This window comes from Cebidichthys violaceus, unplaced genomic scaffold (assembly GCF_023349555.1).
Source record: "Cebidichthys violaceus isolate CVI_PGR_0920_01 unplaced genomic scaffold, fCebVio1.0.p SCAF_16, whole genome shotgun sequence".
Lineage (NCBI taxonomy): Eukaryota > Metazoa > Chordata > Actinopteri > Perciformes > Stichaeidae > Cebidichthys > Cebidichthys violaceus.
In genome coordinates this window covers 13,751,560-13,776,074 of record NW_027176329.1, presented here as the reverse complement: position 1 = coordinate 13,776,074, position 24,515 = coordinate 13,751,560, and the positions used below count along the sequence as shown (strand labels likewise).

Sequence of the window (24,515 nt, the reverse complement as noted above, 5' to 3'; positions counted from 1 at the left end):
ACACACACGGCCGGACTCTGTGTCTGTGTGTGTTTGCTGCGTTGTCGTGGCAACCACTCTCACAAATCACTCTTCCCATATTTCAAAGTGACTGTCCGAGAGCATAAGTCAACACCGCCGGGCCCCAGGAGACCTCTCACTTTCTTAACAGTAGTTAAACTCTTGTTCAGGGACTGGGTCTGAAGAGGGTTGTCAGCTGCTGGTTAGATGTTAAATCATTGTCGCACATTCAGGCTTCTCCTGTCTTGTAGTGCAGCTTTTCCAACAGAAGAGGGAGACAAACCGCGTGGAGTAGTAACCTCATCTTCTCTTTAATTGTCCCATCTGAAGATCATAAATATAGCAATTATCTTGTCCTCCTGTCACCGCAAAATTGTAAACACCATATGTGGCTAATTACACGTCGTTTTTGAAGGCACCCTCCCTAAAAATTATACTCTTATTGCAAAAGTGAGTTGGAGGCCTGTATGATAGTTATGGAGAGAAGACATAATCTGGGCAACTAGGGTTCACATTGGGTTCATTGTCCATCTGCAGCCCCCCCTCACCACCGCCTATCGGCACCTGAGCTTGTTTTGAAAAATAATACATTCCTTACAGATGTAACAACAGGCAGAGCTCTGTCTTATTCTGGTGGTGGTTCATGCCTTCATGCCCTCTTCATTGCCAGCTCCAGGTTAGATCTGCCCCATAATGCCGTGGGGCTTTCATTCCTCACCTTGGCAAACTGTCCAACGTTCATACCATCACCCCTCAGTCATGAACTCCAGGAAGACCTGCTCTCCAGATGTCACGCCAACATTCCTGTCCTTGGTGGGACTGACATCGCATGCTGTCACTTGCACAGAAGAACAGGCTTTTTTTTGGGGGGGGGGGGGGGTGTTATCGCAGAAAGGCGGCTCCCCCTGTCTGCGAGGAGGGCGGGCGCGCCCTGAGGAATGCATCGACTTGCGTGCTTCTCACGCCAGAACTGTCATCATAAAACTCTTATCAGCTCTTGCTGCTCGGGTTTTTATTACCACACAGTACTGCAGTGTGCGCCTATCAGCACCTTACTGATAAGAGCACTTTTCCTTTAAAGCCACATGATTGCATCTCATTAAAAGTGCATCATAAACATTATACAGGATTGTGTTTTAAATCAATAAATCATCTGATTGCGTCAAGACTTCAATCAGCTGATATCTGCACAAATTCAAAGAGTTTAGCATGCAGTGTTTTGGGAGCTGCACAATACGACAGCAATAGTTAAAATGCTTATTTTTTACACACGTTATACTTTTATGATTCTAGAGCCTCTAAATAATCTCTGACCGCGCTCATATCCTCTCATGCCCTCCGAGGCGAAGTTGTGATTTGCGATTTTGGGCTATACAAAATAAATTGAATTGAATTAAATTGAATGTCCTCGGTTGCTGCACGACAAAAGTAAGATCGCAGGATTACATTTTCAGCACGTTCAAAGCCTATAGTGACAAGTTGAGGGCTGCAGCTTCCACACACAAGTCCTGACAAGCCACCTCCCTGTGTAGGTATCGAGAACAAAAATCTCTCCTTTACTCCGTCTTGTGTCAGTATCTGCTCGGAATATTGATGCTCCCAAGGGTGAGAGGTGGTGCAGGTATTTAGGTGCTCTGGGACATGAATGTGGTAGTGAGGGAGGTGCTAGTTCAGAGCACCCCAATGCATAACTTTTTTTTTTCTTGGAAAGACATTTTATTGTATGAAAAAGATGCCGATGTAACAATGCTCCTCTTTTCTTTTAGCGCTCATGCACATAGACTCACACTGTTCAGTCCACACAGAGCCACAATAGCCGCTTTGTGTGTGGGATGGGTTTCTGCAGCAGCGTGGCTCTCTTAAGATCTTTGTTTGTTTTTTTTGTAAGCCACTGGCTCACCAGAAGCAAATGATTCACAATTGGAAATTCATATAAGAGAACTGAAATGTCTCGCAGGTTGTTCTCATTAGAGCTCTATAACTGCTTCTATTCTTCCTGCTGCTGCGCTGTACGGAAACAAACCCCTCAGAGCCAGTTCCCCCTCTAGTTGTGTGCTGATGGTTTCTCGTGATTGTTCCGTGTCGAGAAATGGCCGCCGACGTTTGTTTCCATCGCCCCGGCCTCCCGTCCGTGTGGAGGAACAGGCTTTTCATCAAGGCTCCGGTTGTGGTTGCGTGGCAGGTCCAGCCTGCCAGCCTCCGACCACACAGCGGTGACTGGCAGCCTGCGCTCGTGGAGCTCAGTTGGGGTTAACAAGCTCCAGTGGGCCGTAGCTGTACAGCTGGGTCTATATTAGGGAATGCCCCCCCCACCACCACCACATCCCTTGTCTTTTTGACAAGCGAGTCTCAAGGACACACACTGTATGTTTTGGAGCAGCATGGAGTTAAAGCTCCTGTTTTTGACACATCAGCCTGACCTCTGACCTTTCTACTGAGAGATACACAGGCAGGAATTATTTATTATGAAACAAAAAAGGTCTTGCGTTTGAGGACCAGATTTGCAGGCAGCTATGGAAATTGGGCTTTGTTGCTAGAAAATAAAATGTGAAAGGGATCCATTGTTTTAAGTTGTTTGTTGCATTAAGAGCGTAGTTGCTTGACAGCTGAAATCCTGGATATCAAACTATCCTTGAATATTCTAAGCTTGCAGGGAAATTAACCTAAACTATACGAGTTTGAAAAGGTTTGTCATTGATATAAGACAAATGCAACAAGCAGACAAACCTGTCTTTGGTCTTTTAGCTGCTCGTCGACTGTAAAGTAAAGTTGGAGACACATAGAAGTTAATGAAGATCTGATATAATGAGTGCAGGGGTCTGTGCTCAGTGGTGGTCTCTCCGGTAATGTGTGGTTTGGTGGGCGGTACATAACAGGGCTGGTCCAGGAGGGGCGAATCTTCCCTCTCCTTCCACAGATCACTGTCTGCGTGTTGAATGACAGCTTCTGACATCGTAGCCCGCAGGCAGGCATTTTGCAAGGGCTGCTGGAAAAAAGAAAAGAAAAACAAATTGCAGCCTAGAATGTCAGAGACATGCACAGGAAGGGAAAAAAAGGGAGTAAGAACTGAATCAGTGGCCTGAACACACCCACTTAACTACAGGATCACACTGTGAAGCAGAGACTCAGGCAAGAAGAAGAAGTCAATAAGCAGACAACGTCGTCTCTCAACCTGCTGATTTGTTGTTGATCTCTGAGATAAGGCCGGCATGGCGATGGAGAGGAGATTCAGAAACTACTCCTCTGACAGTGTGGGTAGCGACGTGGTCTTCATAGAGGACTCCCCCTATCAGGGGATGCTAAAGGCCATGGATCACAGGAAAGGTAGAGTCATCTTTACATTGTTTCAGTTGTATAGGCGTGGAGGCCTTTTGTGTTTCCTCTGCTAATTTAATTCTAGTTTTATTTTTGATTATTTTCTTGTTGAATCACACCAGGGTGAAATTCTGTGGTATTCTATGAAGACCTGGTGTAAATGTAGTTTGATGTCTGAAAGGTAGAATCTGCGTCGGTCTACCCTGCGGTGGTCTTCTGCAATCTCTTGAATTAAACGGGCCACACCCCTCCATGTGTCACGCCGTTTCCTCTTTTTATTGGTCACACGCGCTGACACCCATTTTGATACGAAAGATCGAGTAAGCAGTGACGATATCTGGCTGGACTCACAGTCTAATTAGTCGTTAGGTTGGATGCAGCTCAGATGACAGGCTGCCTAGTTAAAGACAAAAGAACTTCTTCTAATCCGGTTATCAGATGCATTAACCAGACTTATTTTTTCTTGTGCCAGAAATTAATTCATTAAAAGTTTGTGTCCTCTTTCCGTGTGACGCTCCACATTACAGCCGCATACAGCATGAACAAACAATAACTGTTTCAGGAGACTCGTTACCTCTCATCTTAAAGGTTCCTTTGACTGAGCGGAGGAAAGGAAACATCCACAGCTCGGCCTGCTGCCTGCTGCTAGGCAAACACGTTATTTGTAAGAGGAATCTGGTAAAGTTATTTTTTCGGGTGTCGTTCATTTCTCCTGTTTGAGGTCTTGAATGTTGTTCGACCTTGATCATGAACAACATTGTCCTGAGCAGCCGGAGCAACAGCCGACATGTCAGCAGATTTGTTTTCTCCAGAACTTATTATTAACTTGAAGAATTCCTCTGCCTTTTGGGTTTATTTCACTTCTGTGGTTTAGACTGTGAAACAGTCACGAGCGCGTCTGTGAGTCAGCGACATGATGCCACCCCGACATGGGCGTCGGCACCACGGGATGTCGCTTTCTTCGCTCTCTCTGTTCCCTCTTCATCTGATCTCTTCCGCCCATCCAGATAATGTAATCAAGCATAATGGTTTCACTGTTTCTTCTGATCAGGTCCATAATCACTTTTCTTCAAAGGCAGACTTGTTTTGTTGCGTCACACCGGCCTCTGTGTTTGACAGCCGCTCTCATCGCTCATCGAAGCGCCACGGTGAGGAAGTGAAAGTGTTCCTGTGGTAGTTGGTTGAAAAGGGAAAAAAAATGAGGGAAAACATTGCACAAGATGAACCTGCTGGTATGTGAGAGCCCTGTTTGTAGTAGTCATACTGTGAAGTGAAAACCACAACAGCACCAGTCACGCAGGTAGAAACACGTCCCTGTAGAGGTGCTAATCTGAGGGATGTCAGCGGTAAATTACACGTCTCACCTGACAAGCGCGACATCTTTTATTTCCTTTTTTTTTTTTATAGTCCACTTTCTGTGTCACCCGAAGCAGCCTGTGCAGTCTCATGTTCAACGTCGTGGCTTCGGGCTTCAGTGAGAACAAATACTCATCAGACCGTCTCTCTTTTCTTAATCTCAATGATGATCCCAGGTGGGGGGCAGTGGTTCCCAACTCGATGGTCTGGACCCCTCTGGGATTTCACTGTTATTTTTGTATGGGATGGGATTTTTTTTAATGACTTGGTCCAATTTCTGCTTAATTTGACTGCCTCGGGCCTTTAAAAATCAATTGACTAAAGCCATGAGAACCCTTTGGCTAACTCTTTCAAACTGGTAGACATATGCAGTCTGTGACGATAGGAAAGAAGACATTGCTCCCACTGAAGAGGTCGTAAACCCATACGTTTGGGAGTCATTGCTCTATAGATAGAATTCTTCCAGGCAGCCCTTGATTCATTTACTATGTGAACAAAAATATATTTGCATTTTAGACTTGTAACTTACTTGATAGATAATCACTCTCCGTGAGCATTTTAAGTTGTGTCTTTGGTAATCAGATATTTCAATATTGGTGGAAACTTTTGTTTTTGTTCTCTGACAACATTCTAAATCATTAAACATCCAGTACAAATAGTGATACGGTGATATTTTTATGAATATACGTTTTATGTCCCTGTAAGATCATTTTCATAGCATGCTGACATTAATGTAAATGTTTTGTACAAATGATCACCATTGATGGTTGTAGTTAACGGAGTGACAACTCTTGCATCGTAGCACCTGATTGACCTGAGCGTCTGTGTGATCTGTCTCTCCACAGATGAACGTGACCGAGTTCAGAAAAAGACCTTCACAAAATGGGTCAACAAGCACCTGATGAAGGTAACATCCGTCTCCAGCGACACTCATAACACAATACTTACTGTCATACAAATGTACATTTGTTTAGAGATGATGTAGATTATGAAACAAGAAGAAAAAGTAAATAAACTCTTCACTCCACCTTGTAACTGAGTGAATTCCTCCTGGTAAACAGCTGACTTCAGCTGTCCTTAAATGACCCCAAAGGGTGCTGTGATTAAGTTCAGTTACTTTCATATGCCACCTGGTTATAAAGGCTTCAATTACACACCAATGTTTCCTTAGGAAGTAATGGACTGTCTGATCTAACTGAGTCTAAGGGCTGTAAAAACAGATAAACTGGAAATAGATACACGAAGCAAAATCAGATTTCGATTCCCTATATTTCTCTTCAAAACAAGCAAAATCTAACCCTCACCCTCTTTAGGAAAATTGAAGGACAAAAAACATTGTACAAATCGCTCCTCCTTTGTGTTAACTGTATGCATGTGAGGGAGTGAGTCACGGACACCTGGCCTCGCTTTAGGAACAGCGGCATCGTGGGCCGGGCTCGCTCAGGTTTTGACATCTGGGCTCCAGACCGTCTCAGGGCTCTGCAGGGGAACAGGAACCTCCACAACTGAACTGTGTGTGTGTGTGTGTGTGTGTGTGTGTGTGTGTGTGTGTGTGTGTGTGTGTGTGGGGGAGGTTTCCCCAGATCTCTGTAGTCGGGTGCAGAATAAAGGGCTGTGGCTACAATGACAATCATTTCACATATCAATTAATCAGAGATGAAACTATTAGCCACTTGCAAGAAAACAAGTGATTTATCAAGCTCAACATTCCCTGTTTCATAGGTTGTAACGCACCAGTTAAATGACTCCCTCAGACACGTTCAGGTCGACGAAGCCGTGTTTTCACACAGGAACTGAAGTGTGTTAAACTGTGAGGAATGTCTGCTGTCCTCTCCGTGTGCGTCCTGTCCGAGACGACCCATAGTCCTTGTTTCTTTGTCTGGAAATCCCTCAGATTTGGGGTCCAAAAGAGCCCGAGCGGGTCGGCGATCCGGCTGCCATCGAGGCATTGTTGGACAGTCATGGGATTAAACCACGAGGACATGAACGCTCCATTTTTGTTCGACAGCTGCCTCTACTGTAGCGTGATGTCAGATTACAAATAAGGAAAACCAGACGTAGTTCTGTGTTTTATTTCAGTTTTGCGAATCCTACATCAATGCAGACCACAAACATTCATAAAAACAATACTGAAATAACAGTTGTGGAAAGTTTTGGATGGGACCAGACAAATCAAACGATTCAAAAACAAACAGGAAAAGTGTCTTTGTGTGTCAAATCAAACCAGCGTCTGCCTGTTTGTCTGTCGTCTGTTCTCCCTCACGAGTCCCTGCTGTTTTATACCTTCTCTCATCAAACTGTTTCTTCTTTTCATCCTTCATCCTGTCCTCCCATCCTTTTCCCATCAGCACTGGAAGGCACAGGTAGGTGCTGTCAGTGAGCAGAGTGCTGAGTGGACAAACATTCATTTCTGCCTGCATGTCTGTGTCAACATTTCTACCCTCTCTCCCTCCCATACGTTACCTGAGCTCCTTAGCTTCTAACCCCTGACCTTTTTTTTTCTCCTTCATTTTAACACTTGGTCTCTTTTCTAACTGTAAGAGCCTTTTCTGCAGTGAAACTTGTCTTTTCATGTTCTCTAACTCATTACAACAGCTAAAAGAAATACCAAATTACAAATGAAGTAATAAGGGGTGTGCATAAAGTCTACTGGAAGTGTTATCATTATATACGTACACTGATAATAGTTCTGATATCCTTCCTTTTGGTTATGACGTAATATTTTGATCAACCTTGTTGCTGTGATTAGGGAGACACATCACCACACCCAAGAGGATGAGGGGAAATGAGCGATTTAGTGATCAAAGAGGATTCATACAAAACCCCAAATACGTAGTGTGTTTGGAAGAGAAAATGAAAGCAAACATAAACATATTTCCCCCAAAAACATTGAAAAAAATCAATTCGATTTTGCTTTACTGGTTCAACTTTGACTTATCGTACTCACAATACTTTGATTTTCTATGCAATGAGGGATTTTAACCAACATTTTAGTACTCACTTTGGTGAGCCAAAATGATGAAAACATTTTTTTTTTTTAAAAGAACCCCAAATGTGGACGCAGTCTGCCACTGCAGAAGGCAGACAGTTGTTGTTGTTGTTGTGCACCATCCTGTCTTTTAAAGGAACGGTTTTGAAGTGGGGTTGATTGAGGTACTCATCCACAGCAGATGGCGGTGGGCACGCCCCCAGGTATAAGAAACAGACTGGGGTACCAGCCCTGAAGCAAAGTCATGTGCTGCTGTGGACGGAGCAGCAGCAAAGAAAAATGTAGCTAGCCACAGCTGTACATTGCTTTGGTCCCGTGTTGGTGCTCCTGTCTGTTTCTCCAAACCGGGGGACGTGCTGACCACCATCTACTATACACAACACACTGACTCTGGATAAGAGCCTCATGCAACCCCACTTCAAAACATCCAAACTTCCTCTTTAAGTTGTTTTTTTCATTTTTACGTAACATTACGGGACTCAGTCACAGGTATCTGTGCCTAGTCCAATCCCTTTCCACTGTTTGTGTTGAGGTGGTCAGCCGTTCCAGTGCTCTTTGTATTATGTGTGAACGTTAAGCTGTGGCTCACCACTGATGCTGACTCAAATGTAAGGATCAATATTCTATCACGAACATTTGCCTCCTGTCTTCTCTCCCCAGAGCCAGAGACACATCACTGACCTGTACGAGGACCTCAGAGATGGACACAACCTCATCTCCCTGCTGGAGGTGCTCTCCGGAGAGACACTGGTGAGCTTTGGTGACCTTTAACCCTTCAGCTATCAGGACATCTGCTTCTGCCTTAACCCCCTGTCCTGTCCAAACCTGTCTTCTTGTCCCACTGACTTATTTTGCTGCCGTATTGTTCTTCTGTCCAGTCAGCTGTAACGTGAAGCGCTTTATATGTTTTTCTGAGCATGTGTTGACTTTGATTCTGTGGAGGTTTTTCAACATTTCAGAACATGCTGCGGTTATGCGCACTCTTTTTTACTTTACTTACCGTAGCTGTTTTCTTGGGAACACACCTTCTGGTGATGTCGCCTTAAGACACTAATTTTCATTCTTTGCTTCCATCTCGTAACCTTTCTGCACTGACTTGTTTGACCCCTGGTTTAATTTCCTTTATCTAATTCCTGCTGACCTTTGCCCTGACCTCTTCCCCTGTGCCTCCGCCTTCCTCTCTTGCGATGCTCTTGCTGCGGTAGCCGAGGGAGCGCGACGTTGTGAGGAACGTGCGGTTGGTGAGTGGCGCCAGGACTGCGGGCGTCGGGCGTGGCATGCGTCACCACCCCAGGTGGCTGCTGGGTTGTGCATGATGACAGTCACACTCCCTGTATTGTCCCCTTTCTGTGTCCACATCGTCGTCCTCCATTTTATCAGAGAGCTAGCCGGGTCAGGAGTCTTTGAGGAGATAGGAAGGGCTAGTAGAGGTTTTAGTGGACTCATTTCTACAGGCATTTTAGGCTAGTTATTTTTTGTATGTGGAGTCGAGTAATCAGCTCTTTCAATTATAAGTTTTCACTCAATTGGAACCTTGAAAAAAACATACTTAAAGGACTCTACCGTACATCCTAGATTTTAGAATTTGCAGAAATAAAAGAAGACAATATTCACATGACTCTTTTCATGATTTGTTTTCTTGGTTTCATTTTGTGACAAATGGTTCATGAATCCAAAGCTTTTCATCACTGGATTATACCTGAAGGCACCGACCAGGAGATTCTTAACACAATAGTTCCTGCGTTCACCTGCATCACCAGGACAGGATGATACATAAAAATAAAGAAATGAAGCAGAATCAGTGATCTCTGACATTATCTGTTTTTGACTTAAACATCACTGGCATGCTCCTTTTAAAAAAAGTATTTGGTTCCTTCACTGCATTGAAAGCAAAGGCACAAATTCCATCACATGCGAGCTGATATGTTGACTAATTCTGCAACAAAGCTTCTTGCCGGCTTAAGACGTGGAGCACCAATGCATGTCGACGCTGCTGGGTAACTCTGTCCTGTGCAGGTTTAGAAATCAGAGATCCGGCTCCACTGGACTGCGTTCAAATCAAAGACCGTATGAGATGTAAAAGGTGTTTCAGAACAAAGGTGCAGAAGACAGTTGATTGCAGGTCTAATAGAAAATGAGGGTTGAGAAGGATTGATCGGGGGAATCACTCAGATCGTGCATCATTCATCAACATGCTCTCACCTGCAGACATGCTGGCTGGTCTGTTCGAATGCATTCCTGGTGTCATTAAGAGTCAGATCTGACCAGACGCTTTGATCACAATCACGCAGAATTTGAATTCGTACTTCAAATTTGCTGTATTTGAATTTTAAGTTCAGACCATGACTGTGATGATTTTTTTATCCAGTAGAGTAGATCTAGAGGTGTTGCTGGACACCGAGACACCTGTTCCTCAGTCATGGGGCCTTGCTGGTTGTTGATCATTCAACACACTTTAATGAGTTCTCTTCCTCTCTTGCAGCCGCGGGAGAAAGGCCGAATGCGCTTCCACAAGCTGCAGAATGTACAGATCGCCCTGGACTTTCTCAAACGCAGACAGGTCAGTAGACCGGGACATTTTTTAATAATTCACATTTTCATAAAACCAGCATTTGAACGTTTCTGTTTTCCTCCTTGTTGAGTTCTGTTTCTCTGTTTAAACTTTCCATGCTAACCTGAAAACTGCACCTTTTCAGGTCAAACTGGTCAACATCAGGAACGACGACATTGCAGATGGAAACCCTAAGCTGACCCTGGGGCTGATATGGACCATCATCCTTCACTTCCAGGTATGTACGACACTTTTTTTTAATATAATTTACTGTAGGTGTGTATCGGTACACAGAAGTCACGGTTTGGTTCACACACAGTTAAGGAGTCAGCGGGGAAAAGAAACACAAATGCATAAGGATCCATTTATTTTCAAACACTGAACAAATACTTTCATAATTTGCACCAGTCCTCAATAGACTATAAAACTTCAAAGCATCTCTTATGGACTCACTCCTACGCCAGTGCCCTGGTTGTGCTAACCTCAGCATATGCTACCAACAGTGTTCAGCTAAAAGTTTCCAGACAGAATATGGGCGTGTGAACTTTGGTCCCGCACTAATGGCATCAATCAAATTACAGTGACGGTTCAGTTTAAATACACAAAACGTTACAGACCTAATTGACTGTCATTACGACTGTGAAGTTAAATTAGGAGATTTGAGAGAAGCTTTTGAACACAAAAACTCGCTATTCAATTTGCATTTCCTTGCATTTTGCATGTATTCAAAGTAGACTGACTGAGCCTTGTTGGGAACAGCTGACTCACATTTCCTGCATGTGTTGTTTATCTTTTAAACTGCACATTAATTGCTTCAGATCAAATTCTTCCATTGCATGAATACCATGCGTTTCATAGTTTACTTTCATTACATTGTGATTAGTTTGCTTCCGCGGCTCGGTGAGGAAAATCAGAGAGCGTTCCCTGTTCGGGGTTCAAGCATCAGCCTTGATTTCTCCTGATGTTGACACAGCAGTTACAGTACGGCGGAGTCCAACAGCCAATCGTTTCCAAATGGGCTTCATTGAACATTTGGCAGCACTTAAACTTTTATATACAACCACTACCGCTTCTCTTGTCCTTGAGTACACCCAGTCTAAACATTGAAAAAAAGCTATTCATTCATTTTTAAAGAAGGATGTTCACAGGTAAATTTCAGAGCCTTTTTTTTATTTGATTCACTCCTGCAGATGTGTAGGTTACCATAAAATCTAAATGTTTTATTCAAACATTAACAGTATGAAATTACTTATACCACCTAGAGGCGTGTTTGGATATTTGTTTAGCAGATGGTTTGGTAGATTTCGGGGTGGAAAAACAGTGGGAGTACATGGAGATTCTTTGATGGGTATGATGGTTATGTTGGGATGTGGGATCCTTTTCCCCGTCCCGTGTGACTCAGTGATTCCCATGCGAAAGCTGGAAGGCGACGTGGGCGTGACTCAAAAGCTGCAGTGGAAACGAGAGGAATGATCTCCCACAGTTTGCCCATGTTATAAAAGTGACATAAACAAGTAAGAAAAGCAAAACAAAATGTCCACGTAGATGCACTTAGTCATCAGGCAGCTATTATTTCTTTAAAAACAAACCCATAACCTCTTTGTTTTGGTCATCACAAACAATGGTCTATTTCTCCTGAGCTCCCCAGGTGCAGATCCCGTTTTAGTAATACACCGGTGTGAATAATGGGCCTCGTCACAGAGGGAGCTGATATTCTCTCGACACTTTTAAAAAAGAGGCCGCGAGGGCGGAGGTCCTCTTTCAGCTTCTGAGTCACTCTGTGCCCACGTCCACACTGTAGCACCGGGGTTTCCCTTCTGAAGGGAAAATAGCAGAAGGAAGAGATGCATTCTTTTTTTCCCTCCTCCACCCTTTCCTGCAAAAAAAAAAAAAAAAAGAGAGAGAGAAGAGCCTGTATGTGAAATTGCTAGTTCTGCTATGACTCCATGAGTCATACCTAAAAACACTGGAAATAGTATGTTGTGGTAATAAAACTGCATTTATTCCAGTAAGAGACTGTGACATTCATCAGGGCTGGAAGTGCAACCTTCACTTTACGCATTAAGGTTCAGAGAACATACGGCAGATTTAACTCGCTTTTTTAATGTTTGTCTGGTCTTATATGTGTAAAACAAATCACCAAGTAGTGACACAGAGACACCAAGTTGCAGACATTTATTTTGAACTGAACGGAGCCGGTAAAGTTTTCTGCATCAAGACAACTCAAGTATCAAACACACAGAGTTCACTTTCAGAAGTTTTCCTGTGATTGTTGCGACTTTTTTACGACTTGTGCCTAGTTTTGTAGAGAGCCCCGCCCATCTGGCACGTCAAGCACACCAAAACAAACACCGAGGACTTTTAATAAGTAACATTTGTGCATCTGATGATAGATGTCAGAAACTACTGGATGATGGATTCATGCAAAATACACACAGCGAGTCGACGGCTGCAAAACTTAAATAGTAAAATTCATGTCAAGTCCCTCAGGGACAACGCAGCGCTAGGATCAACCTAAGAGGACATCTGGACTGATTAAACCCGTAGTTTGTTTGAAGTCTTGTCGTCGTTCACACAAAGAAAAGACACACTGTTGAGTGATTATTTTCAGTAGTGTGTTCTTGTGACTCAGAGCTGGAGGTTCTGGTACACAGTCCAACATTCATTCACAGAAGCCAGAGGATTTATTGAGAATGTCTGTTTGGAACAGTATCACTTTTTAAGATCAGTGACTTTTTACTCTTATGATTTCTGTTTTTTCTGGCATTTAATCAACACTTTTGTGTTTCTTTTGCTTTCCAAGTAAAAGTGCTGGTTGTCATTTGAGGTTTCTAACGTGACTCACCTCAAGTCTGGAAGAAATCAGTGGGCAAACTGGAAAAAAAGTTATCCAGCCCTTCAACCAACATTTCAATCTCCTTCAATATAGAAATATCAAAGAAAAGAAAGTCTATGCCAAGATGAAGAAAAGTCATTTTAATTTTACTTTTGATAAATACAACAGTATTGGTGGAAGTGTTAGATGTAAGAATTTGGAAAAACTCTCGAAACTCATTTCAAAGTTACCTTCGTCCAAAGTGACTTCAAATAAGTACTTCAAACTCCAAAGAATCCAGAGCTAAACATCATCAGAGCTCTTAATGAACTCCCCCCCCCCCCCAAAAAAAAAAAAAAAAGCAGCTGAAAAGAGAGCTTCAGTTTAAGTGTTTAGGGCTTTTTACTATCTCTGACTAGTTGCACCGTCTCCTCCTTCAGATCTCAGACATTCAGGTGAACGGCCAGTCGGACGACATGACGGCCAAGGAGAAGCTGCTGCTCTGGTCCCAGAGGATGGTGGAGGGATACCAGGGCCTGCGCTGCGACAACTTCACCACCGGCTGGAGGGACGGCAAGCTCTTCAACGCCATCATACACAAACACAGGTGAGACACCGATCCTCAGTAGACGGAGGCTGCCAGGCTGAGGGCTTCAAGTCAAACCTTGTACTAACGACTGGTCTTTACCAAGTGTTGGATACAAATGGTAAGCTAAGGGGAAAAGGGCAAGAAAGACAAAACTTAGAATTTAACATACATGCAATAAACAGACATAGTCAAAAGGTGCTCAAAATGTGATTAACGCTGCCTTTATAATAATAGTGACACAAAAGGATTATCTAAGAAGGGATGCCATGGAAACTTGTTGCCCTGAAGCTTTTTTTTTTTTTTTTTTTTAAACCATGCAGAAATATTTTCTGATTAGAAGAGCCTGCCTGGACTTGGGATCTTGTAACACCGTAGGACATATTATTTCCACTTAGTTCAAAAATCTTCTCTGTGACCTTTTTCATATTTCACTTGTACAGAGGCAGGAATGCCAAAATCCTATTTGAGTTTTACAACAGCACACCTGACTTGTTGGGACAAAATGTGGCTCGGCTATTGTAAATCAAACGTCAAGATAAATACCACAGCTCATTCGTTCAATACATTTCATTGATTTATTTTCATTCAGATGGCTTCTGACCTGAAATCTCTCTGGTAACTGAATAAACTGCTCCCATCAGAATCGCAGTACCAGTCATAATTAGGTAGAAATAGGACTGTTTTGAACATACTTAGGTGTAAAAGAAGTTTAAAAAGCTTTTATAGATGATTTAATACTTTTTCCTGCTGTGAAAACTCGCTGACCACAGCTGCTGTCCACCTCAATAAAGAAACTTCAAAATGTAAAAGCCTACAGCAGGCGATCGTGTTGTACTCAAACCACATATTTTGGGTGGAGCATCACTTTGTGCTTTCACAGACAAACAAGCCCTGCAGGAGGACTTACCACGCAACACAAAAATAACATTAACAAACTGAGTAAGCTTCCTTCGGTTTAAAAGGAGAGAGAGTTTTCTTTTCCCGGTGTGGGCGTATCAGTCTCATTTAAGAAAAGGTTGCCCTGGAGGTATGCTCGCTGGAGCCTCGGCAGGTTGTAGCAAAACACGGTTACGCCAACTGCTCCACCATAGATTATTTCTTGGTGGAGGAAGAGCAGGACGTGCAGAGATTTAACAGCTGCAGCGAGGAGTCGTCGCAGCGACGATCGGCTGAAACAGAAGTCTGACCAAGAACTCACAATAAGAAGAGAATTGGATATAATTAGGAATTACCAGTGGATTTGAGCCAGAATAAGATTAGTCTTATTTTTTTTTTTTTCATTTAAAAAAATTTTTTGGACCTCACTCTCTTGGAAGTGCCGCGAAACTTGACCGTTGCTACAATGATGAAACTAAAGAGGAAGTTTCACTCAAAGAGGCGTCTGAACAGTGCGTCCAGCAGCACAGCGGGCTCAGTCAGTGACCTGGAGGACCGGGTGGTCATGCTGTGTGAGGACATCCCCACCGAGAACTCTTTCGACTCGGGCCGAGGCTCCACCAGCCCCGGTGCTCGCTCCAGGCGAGTCTCCCAGAGCGAGGAGCACGATTCGGGATCGGAGCCTCACATCCTCCACCTGAGCAGGGACAGGCTGTCCTACAGACAGGCCTGCTACGTGGAGCAGGAACCGACCCGGGCACACAGAGAATACTACATCCAGAGAGTCGCGCAAGCGTATGCAAAATACTTTTTCCAACGAAGCTTAAATGTGCAGAATTTACTCCACAATCTGCGTCCCGAACGTTATGTGTCTTTGCTATTTCTAGGCATGAGATGCACTTTAATCTTTTATGCTCTGAACTTGTGGCGACATGTCGTTAGACTGCAGTTATCTTCCTGACAAAGTTCACTCAAAGGCAATGTGTCTGTCGTCTTAATGTATAAATTAATGGGGGAATTTGAAGCATCTCTGGCAGTGAGGACTCGTGTTTTTGCTTGCCCTGCCTGGTATCAGGAAACACGTACTGCTCAGGATCCAGCTTTCCTGCAGCAACATCAAATATGAAATGTCTATCTTTTTTTTACCTGACAGCCTTCATCATGGAATTATGGCTGTCAGGTGAGAAAATGAAAGAGAAATGTTGAAAGGTGATTAATGAGTATCTTTCTCTCTGAGATTTTCAACCGTCACACATGACGTAAGGTATTTAAGTCTTGATTGACATTAATAACAGCGTAACCACCAATTTTCACTCACGGTTCTCTCTGGCTGCTTGCTGTCCACAGGCCCACTCTGATCGACATGAGTCAAGTGTACCGACAGAGCAACCAGCAGAATCTGGAGCAGGCCTTCAGCGTGGCAGAGAGAGACCTGGGCGTCACCCGACTGCTGGACCCTGAGGGTGAGAGAATCCTGAAAGCTGTACTCAGTGAATACCTCAGCTTGTTTGCATTTCTTGTCTTCAGCTTCACACTATTAAAAAAAATAACTCTATCCTCTATCTACAGATGTGGATGTGCCCCATCCAGATGAGAAATCCATCATCACATACGTCTCCTCTATGTACGACGCCATGCCTAGGGTACCAGACGTTCAGGACGGTGTCAAAGCCAATGTAAGTCCTTCCTCATCACCAGATCGTCTCTCAGATCACTATCAAGACATTTTGCAGCAGAGACAAGAAGTAGTATTTTAAATGTGGCTGAAATGATCACCTTGCTGATTTATGTAATAGTTGTAGCGTAGCAGATGCTCTTAACAGCAGTTCACAATGATTACAACAGTGCAAACAAAAACAACTTAAGGGTTAGGGTTAACTTGAACCTCTCTCTGTATCTGTGCTTCAGGAGCTGGAGCTTCGTTGGCAGGAGTATTATGAGCTGGTCACCATGCTGCTGCAGTGGATCAGACACCACATCCTCGTCTTTGAGGAGAGGAAGTTCCCCACCAGCTATGAGGAGATTGAGGTGAGTTTATCTGGGCCTTAAGTCTTAAAGTGTTTCGACTAACATAACGGCAGAATAACCAATGATGACGATACATTTATTAATCCCTTTTCTGATCTGCAGGTTCTGTGGCGTCAGTTTTTGAAATTTAAGGAAACCGAGCTTCCTGCTAAAGAGGCAGACAAGAACCGCTCCAAACACATCTTCAAGTCTTTTGAGGTGAGTTTCCACAGCAACGTTTGAGAGAATCGTAACGGAAAGTTTAGCTTGTTTACTTTTAGTTTTCGTTTTTTACTGTTTTAGAGCTGAAATAATCAATCGATTACTGCATTAGTCCTTTGACAGCAGCTGTTCTGATAATTGTTTCATAGTTGCATTCACTGTTCAAGCAAAAATGTCAAGATTTCACTAGTTACAGCTACTAAAACGTGACACATTTTTTATTGTGCAGGGTGCCGTTCAGGCAGGACACGTGAAAGTGCCGCCAGGTTACCATCCCTTTGACGTGGAGAAGGAATGGGGTCGTCTGCACATCGCCATACTGGAGAGAGAGCGTCTCCTCAGGACCGAGTTTGAGAGGTGAGTAGACCACGATCTAGACCTCATCACATGTTGCCAAAGCAAACTCCACATTTCAAAAAAACAAAACACAAAATATTCAGAAATAAAGATCACAAATGATTCACCAGCTGGTTACTGTGTGACCACGACGATGACTCATTTCCCAATGATAAAGTCCACTTTGGCAATGCAAGGAAACTGAGTTGGCTTTGTGGGATGGGAAGTAAAAGTGGTATTAGGGCAAACACATGACAACCGTGCCTTCGCCGTGGCAACAATCTCTCAAAAATAATATGGGCATAAACTGGTTGTTAATCACAAGGTTATTAGGGCGTTGCCTTTGCTTTTGGTTCTCTTACGACTGGAGGAAGTGCTGTGAAGAGTTTTAAAAACATCAACTCTACTTTAGTGGACACGCAGGGCTCTAAAATGGCTTTCATGCATCAGGGATACGAGTTAAAGTATTTGTTCCGCCGGAAGATGGAGTGAGTGCTTTTCTTTTCACTAGTTTGACTTTAATTTGTCAACAGATAATCAGTTAATCACATAGAAAGTACCATGGAGGCTAACTTGACTGTCAGTTAGTCTACCTTATTTAAAGTGTTTTTTAACCTTTGACCTCCCCCTCTCTCCCTCTGCAGGCTTGAGCGACTTCAGAGGGTCGTCAGTAAGGTCCAGATGGAGTCGGGGGTGTGTGAGGAGCAGCTCAACCAGGTGGAGACTCTGCTGCAGACGGTGAGACAACAAGCATTTTAAACATTTTTACCAGGAGTCATTAGAGCCACATGTAACGTCGTTTGTCTCCGTGCTGCAGGACGTGAGGCTGCTGAGCTCAGGGAGACCTGCTCAGCACACAGCAGAGATGGACGCAGACCTGGACAAAGCAGAAGGAATGATCCGCTTCCTCTTCAATGATGTTCAGCTGCTCAAAGACGGACGCCACCTTCAGGCTGAGCAGATGTATCGCAGGTGCAAAAATCAAACTTTGCAACATTTAAAAGGACCAACCTTTGACATGAGGGCTGCAATTAATGAGTGTTCTCATTATGAATTGATCTGCAAATCTCTTTTTTTAACTACTCAACAGAGTGCTGCAGGAATCAGTGCTATTTGGAAATGAGTTTGTTTTTTTTGCACTTCCAGTTCTCTTTTTTTTAATGAGCTTTTGGTTTAGAAGCCTGAAATAAGGTCTGTGGTTAACACACGCCAAAGAGATTCAACCTTTTGTTCGACAATATAAAATACATCAGTAAATACGCCTAAAGTGAATTTGCTTTTGTATGAAAAATGTGTTAGTATCATGAACTTGCTTTTGCCATTGAGCTTATTTTCTGCAATTACCCAAAAGCCAATTGAAAAATCCCATCAGCTTTTTGTCGAGGGAACCAGTGTGATGATAAATTCCAGGGTTGGCCTGCAAAAATACATCATCCCTGCAGCACTCCATTAATTGTTCATTTTATAAAATGTCACTGTTGGGAAATTTGCAGAACCAATAGTCTAGAACCCGCCGATAATAATTAACAAATATCTACCTCAAAGTTGAGAAGCTGTATTCAGTGAATATTTGGTATTTTTTTCTTGATAATTTAAACAATGAACCAATAATAAAATATTGTAGATTTATTTTTCTGTTGATCGACTAATCAATGAATTAATTGACATTCTGTTTTGTTATTCTGGCTCCAGAGTGTATCGTCTCCATGAGAGGCTGGTGAACCTCCGCAGCGAGTACAACCTGCGCCTCAAGTCCGGGGTGACCACCACACAGATCCCCATGACTCAGATCCACACCGCCCAGGTCACCACCCTGCAGCAGGCCCCCATGAGGGTGCGGCCTGAGCTGGACGAGGTCACCATGCGTTACATCCAAGATCTGCTGGGCTGGGTGGATGAGAACCAACGGCGGGTGGATGACGGCGAGTGGGGCACCGACCTGCCCACCGTCGAGTCCCAGCTGGGCAGCCACCGTGGCCTGCACCAGTCTGTGGAGGAGTTCCGCTCCAAGATCGAGAGGGCAAAGGCGGATGAGGTACAGACCTCTGAACTGACATGAGCAGAGATATATTTTATCTGGGAAGGAAAATTGGGTTATTGGGTGTAGCATAGTAGCCGTAGTAGATCAAGCTGGTAGCATTGATGACGGTAACTGATTTTAAAGATCAAGTCAAGGATATTTTAAGAACTAAAGTAAAGAAGGAGGGGGAGTTGTAAATTCTTGCAATTGCCTGTTTTACTTTTTTTTGAGGATTTTGTTAAAGTAAAAAAAAAAAAAAAAAAAGAAGAAGAAATTGCCCTTTTTTCTCCGACCTCCTTTCCTTAACTGTCTTTCTTTAGTGGTTTGGATAATATACAGTAATTTTGCTGCCATTGAGAAGAAGACTATTTTTCTATTATTAATTCTTTCCCATTATATCTTGACTGACCTGTTCCGAATGTTTCTTCTTGCCTCTTCCTGCTCCAGAGTCAGATCTCACCTGCCAGTAGAGCTGCATATCGCGAGTATCTGGGAAAACTGGACCTGCAGTACAGCAAGCTGCTGGTAAGCTACAACAAATACATGAAAAGAGACCCTGGGTAAAGAGATGTATTTTTCAACTTAAGCGAGACAAGGCTGTGACAAAGCTAATCTCATGGAGGTTCAGTAAAGTCAAAACAGCATGAAACTTTACCATGATGCCACTTTTTAGCGCTCTGCTCCCGTCCAGTTTCTTCTGAATCAGTCCCTCAACAGGCACCATAATGTTTTTGTCCTATGCTCACCTGCAGAATGCCTCTAAGGCCCGTCTGCACTACCTGGACCAGCTCCACGCCTTCGTCATTGCAGCCACCAAAGAGCTGATGTGGCTGAACGACAAAGAGGAGGAGGAGGTCAACTACGACTGGAGCGAACGAAACACCAACATGACAGCCAAGAAAGACAACTACTCGGTAAAGTGACAATACAATGCAGTGTTCTGATAAACCGGCAGTGCTTTTATAGTGACGATGACGAATGTGATGTGATTCTGATGGTTGTCGGTTCCGAGCAGGGTTTGATGAGAGACCTGGAGCTCAGGGAGCAGAAGATGAACGGTGTCCAGGCCACAGGAGACAAACTGCTGAGGGACGGTCACCCGGCCAGGAAGACTGTAGAGGTACGCTGAATTAGGACGGAGAAGGACTCACTTGACTACTAAACACCATCTCAAATTGTAGATGTTTTAATTAAAGCCTTTGACTGTATTATCATGAAAACACCTGTTCTCCCCCACTACCCTCCCTGCTCAGGCCTTCACTGGAGCTCTGCAGACTCAGTGGAGTTGGATCCTCCAGCTGTGCTGCTGCGTCGAAACCCACCTGAAAGAAAACACCGCCTACTACCAGGTATGTTTACTATCTTACATCACAAGACCCCAGTTCAAGGGACGGTTCACCCCCAACATCAAAAATACATATTTTCCCTCTTACCTGTAGCGCTGTTTATCAATCTAGACGGTTTTGGTGCGAGTGGTGGAGATGTCTGCCTTCTTTCCAATATAATGGAACAAGATGGCACTGGGCTTGTGGTGCTCAAAGCGACAAAACAAATACAAAACTCAACAGCAATGTTTTTTATCTAGAAATCCCAAACCCGGTTACTCAAAATATTCCACTGACCTTCCTCATGTCTGAACTTTTTTTTTTATTTTCACCACGCAAGCGCGAGATGTAAACATTAATGGTGTCCTGCTCGGCGGGGCTGTAATGTTAGCTAGCTCAGCGGTGCGAGGTGAGCTAGCCTCGCACCACGATATCGGTATTGAGTATATATTCACGCTTCATTCTGCGCGTTGATACTGTTGGAGCATGTACGTAGTTCGGTAGAAAGAAGATAGTTCCGACATGAAACTGCTCACAACAAGGTCTTTGAATTATCTTGAGTAACCGGCTCATCATTTCTGGAAAGAGACATCACTGTTGACTTTTTTTAAATGCATTTGTTTTGCTTCAAGCCGAGTGAAATCTAGTCACATTATACTGGAGAGAAGCCATCGGCTGATATCTCCAATACTCTACACTTAACACTAGAATTAGATTGATAAACAGCACTTCTGGGAAGAGGAATAATATGTGCCGTTAGTTTTTGGGTCAACTGTCCCTTTGATGTTTATCTATAAAGAGTTAACTTAATCAAAGCACAATTAGTATTCTTCATAGCTCACTCGTCCATCAGTACACGTGTCGCCCTTTTGTTTGACCACCTGTTGCTGCCCGGGTATTCAGGGTGAGTTCTCAAAGCTGCAGCTTAACTTCTTCCACTTTTGTGCTCGTCTAGTTTTTCTCTGACGTGAAGGAGGCGGAGGACAAGATCAAAAAGATGCAGGACGCAATGAAGAGGAGGTACAGCTGCGACCGCTCCGTCACAGTCACACGGCTGGAAGACCTACTGCAGGACGCATCTGTGGGTTCCTTCACCATTATGTTGTTTACGTTACCGTACTTTAGCTCTGTAGTGAAAAGAGAATGCTTAACGATAACAATTGTGCATGGGACACCATAAAATATCAATTTATTAAATCTTCACAGGATGAAAAAGAGCAACTGACTGAATTCAAAACTCACCTGGAAGGCCTGAAGCGAAGGGCCAAGACCATCGTCCAGCTCAAACCACGAAACCCTGCTACCGCAATAAAGGGCAAGCAGCCCGTCCAGGCCGTCTGCGACTTCAAGCAGATGGAGGTAGGCCTCTTAACTGCATGGAGTTATCGTTTTTAACTAATTCATTCTGTTTAATATTTTTGGATATAACCAGAATTGATTAAATTATTTAATATTGTTAAATATACTTACAGTTGCTAAATAATTGTTAATGGAACATGAAGGAGTTCAAAAGCTGCGTCCAGCTTTCAGTTCACTTTCATGAAGTGAAGTCATTTTCTTGGTAAACACCAGTACATTTAAAGGAATATCAAGTAGTAGACATGAGCATCTTTATTCACCTTCTTCCAGATCACAGTCCACAGAGGAGACGAGTGCGCTCTGTTGAACAACTCGCAGCCTTTCAAGTGGAGGGTGCTGAACGACAAAGGCAACGAGGCGTCTGTACCGTCCATCTGCTTCCTGGTTCCACCCACTAATAAGGACGCTGTGAACAGTGTTGCCGGGTGAGATGAGAGTCGCCGTCTGAGATTACTTCAAATCTAGATTCACACGCACACAGTGTGGCGTTCAGTGCTGATCTCCATTAACCCTCCTCAGACTGGACGGAAACCTCCAGCGGCTGCAGACGATGTGGCAGACGATGTTTGTGGACATGAAGAGCATGCTGTCCTGGCAGTACCTGATGAGAGACATCAACATCATCAAGACCTGGAACGTCACCATGGTAATAACACTGGGCATACTGTATTAGACAAAACATCATGCACTAACAGTGCCTTTAAGTTGTTATACAACCCATGAAGCACAGTGACAAAGACAGGAGGAAAGGATATATGAACTTTAAAATATTCAGCATCTATTGTCATTAAACTTGGCGAATTGCAGAAGAGTATTTTAACGTTGTCTGCTAATTATGATATTGTTTGCTTTGAGCCAGTAAACCCGTTCATTTTTAGTTGCTGCTTTTATATCTGCTGCAATTAGCATTAATATGTGGAAACAGATGAGTTCACCCTCAGTTACTCTGAAGTAAATTCTAAAGCCCAAAGAGGTAAAAGTGAGAAAATAGAATTCTGGTAATCCATGTCTGATCTTAATTCTTTTCTCTCCTGTGTTTAAGAAATGGTGAAAAAAACTTTTGAACTTTTGATTATTTTGGCCACAAGAGGCAGAAGTACACCACTGCCAAATGTTCTAAATAGGACTAAAAGCATTCATGTTTTCTTCACAGTCAGTTTTAATGTACATTACTTGCTAACACACAATATGTGTACCTTGTGTTTAGAGTGCATGGACAGATTAAAACTCTCTGGAAGAAAACATGAATACCCAAACTTTATTTTCCACCTCAAAAAAAGGAAACTTATAAAAATACATTAGTTTTGAATATTATATTCTGTCTATTTCTGCCAAAAAAATCCCTCTAAATCCTACACAATGTTCCTTAAAGTCACAAACACAGGAGAGAAAACAATTTATAATAGACTTAGATCACCAGGGTTTTTTCTTTCTCTCTTTCCTCTCAGGGCTTCAGTAAACTTACATTCAGATGAAGGGGCCAGGGTTATTGTTTCACCTCTTTTGAAACAAGTATTAATTATATTTAGGTTCATACTTACCATGCAAACACAAATCTTTTTACTGAGGGTAAAAAAAAAAACATTCCTTAAGACATACTTGGTGTACATTCTACTTTTTATGCTGCCAACCGTTTATTTAAATAAGGGAACAGCATTTAATATCCACCCCCCACTCCTTCATCTGCACCCTTGCAGTTTAAGACCCTGAGGGTGGAGGAGTACCGTCTAGCACTGAGGAACCTGGAGCTGCACTACCAGGACTTCCTGAGAGACAGCCAGGACTCCCAGATGTTCGGGGCGGAGGACCGCATGCAGGTCGAGTCCAACTACAACAGAGCCAACCAGCATTACAACACAATGGTCAGCTCTGCAGAGCAAGGTGTGTACTGTTTAGTATTTCATGAACCACTGTGGGTTCTTCTGTCACCCCAACATGGTCTTTCATTGATGACGAGACACACTTATTCAGTTGTTAGTGGGTTTCTCATCCAATCATTTCTCAGACATTTGTGTTAAAATTCAGCCATGGTCATTTGAGTGTAAGTTGACTGTTGGATTCACATTACAGGCTATGTGCCACCCAGAGCAGGTAAGGCGCTTCAGTTACAGTGTGCAGTAGTAGCTTCTGATTGGCTGAACAGGAGTGTGTGTGTGTGTGTCATGTTTCATCCCATCCATTAACTCAATCAGCTTCACGTTCCTCACTGGTATCCCTCCTAACTTCACTCATCGTTGCATTCTTGTCTCTGCATGGTTTTAACAGCAGCTGATTTTCAATCTTTAGTACTGAATGATTAAATCAATTAACCACTATGACGAAAAATCAACGTGGAACCAATCAAGCATGAAGAAGTACATTTATTGTGCACAATGTGGCATTAATACTTTCGCAAATCATAGACACTATTTGTACTAAAGCCCCTGTAGTTTTTTTTGTAATACACACAATCACACTTGGAATAACAGGCTTATTTCCAGAGTTTGTGGTCTCTGCAAAATTATAATATATAATAATCAATACTTTTTTTTTTTTTCAATCCAACCAGGAGAGCAAGACGAGTCGGTGTGTAAGACGTACCTGACGAAGATCAAAGACATCCGTCTGAGGCTGGAGGGTTGTGAGAACCGAACAATGACACGTCTCCGCCAGCCTGTGGACAGGGAGCCGCTCAAAGCCTGCGCCTTGAAGACTGCAGAGCAAATGGTACTAATGGACATCAGTACAAAAAAAAGATTTATCAACACAAAGTCAG

General features: G+C 43.3%; 1 protein-coding gene across 3 annotated transcripts in view; it reads left to right on the top strand.

The window, feature by feature from the left end:
• The window catches only part of pleca (plectin a), a 94,359-nt gene that overhangs the window by 54,063 nt on the left and 15,781 nt on the right, over window positions 1–24,515 (top strand). For 2 of the 3 annotated variants that reach the window (XM_068711409.1, XM_068711411.1), the window contains 24 exons: window positions 5,517–5,578; window positions 8,321–8,410; window positions 10,143–10,220; window positions 10,357–10,449; window positions 13,467–13,633; window positions 15,839–15,954; window positions 16,061–16,167; window positions 16,400–16,519; window positions 16,622–16,717; window positions 16,950–17,077; window positions 17,701–17,794; window positions 17,874–18,028; window positions 18,749–19,091; window positions 19,524–19,601; window positions 19,829–19,990; window positions 20,092–20,196; window positions 20,330–20,425; window positions 21,357–21,482; window positions 21,608–21,760; window positions 22,031–22,185; window positions 22,280–22,406; window positions 23,458–23,641; window positions 23,831–23,851; window positions 24,309–24,466. In XM_068711409.1, coding sequence (XP_068567510.1) covers window positions 5,517–5,578; window positions 8,321–8,410; window positions 10,143–10,220; window positions 10,357–10,449; window positions 13,467–13,633; window positions 15,839–15,954; window positions 16,061–16,167; window positions 16,400–16,519; window positions 16,622–16,717; window positions 16,950–17,077; window positions 17,701–17,794; window positions 17,874–18,028; window positions 18,749–19,091; window positions 19,524–19,601; window positions 19,829–19,990; window positions 20,092–20,196; window positions 20,330–20,425; window positions 21,357–21,482; window positions 21,608–21,760; window positions 22,031–22,185; window positions 22,280–22,406; window positions 23,458–23,641; window positions 23,831–23,851; window positions 24,309–24,466 — 3,014 coding nt within the window. The remainder of the gene's footprint in view (window positions 1–5,516; window positions 5,579–8,320; window positions 8,411–10,142; window positions 10,221–10,356; window positions 10,450–13,466; window positions 13,634–15,838; window positions 15,955–16,060; window positions 16,168–16,399; window positions 16,520–16,621; window positions 16,718–16,949; window positions 17,078–17,700; window positions 17,795–17,873; window positions 18,029–18,748; window positions 19,092–19,523; window positions 19,602–19,828; window positions 19,991–20,091; window positions 20,197–20,329; window positions 20,426–21,356; window positions 21,483–21,607; window positions 21,761–22,030; window positions 22,186–22,279; window positions 22,407–23,457; window positions 23,642–23,830; window positions 23,852–24,308; window positions 24,467–24,515) is intronic. The other variant, XM_068711410.1, reaches the window with a different exon arrangement.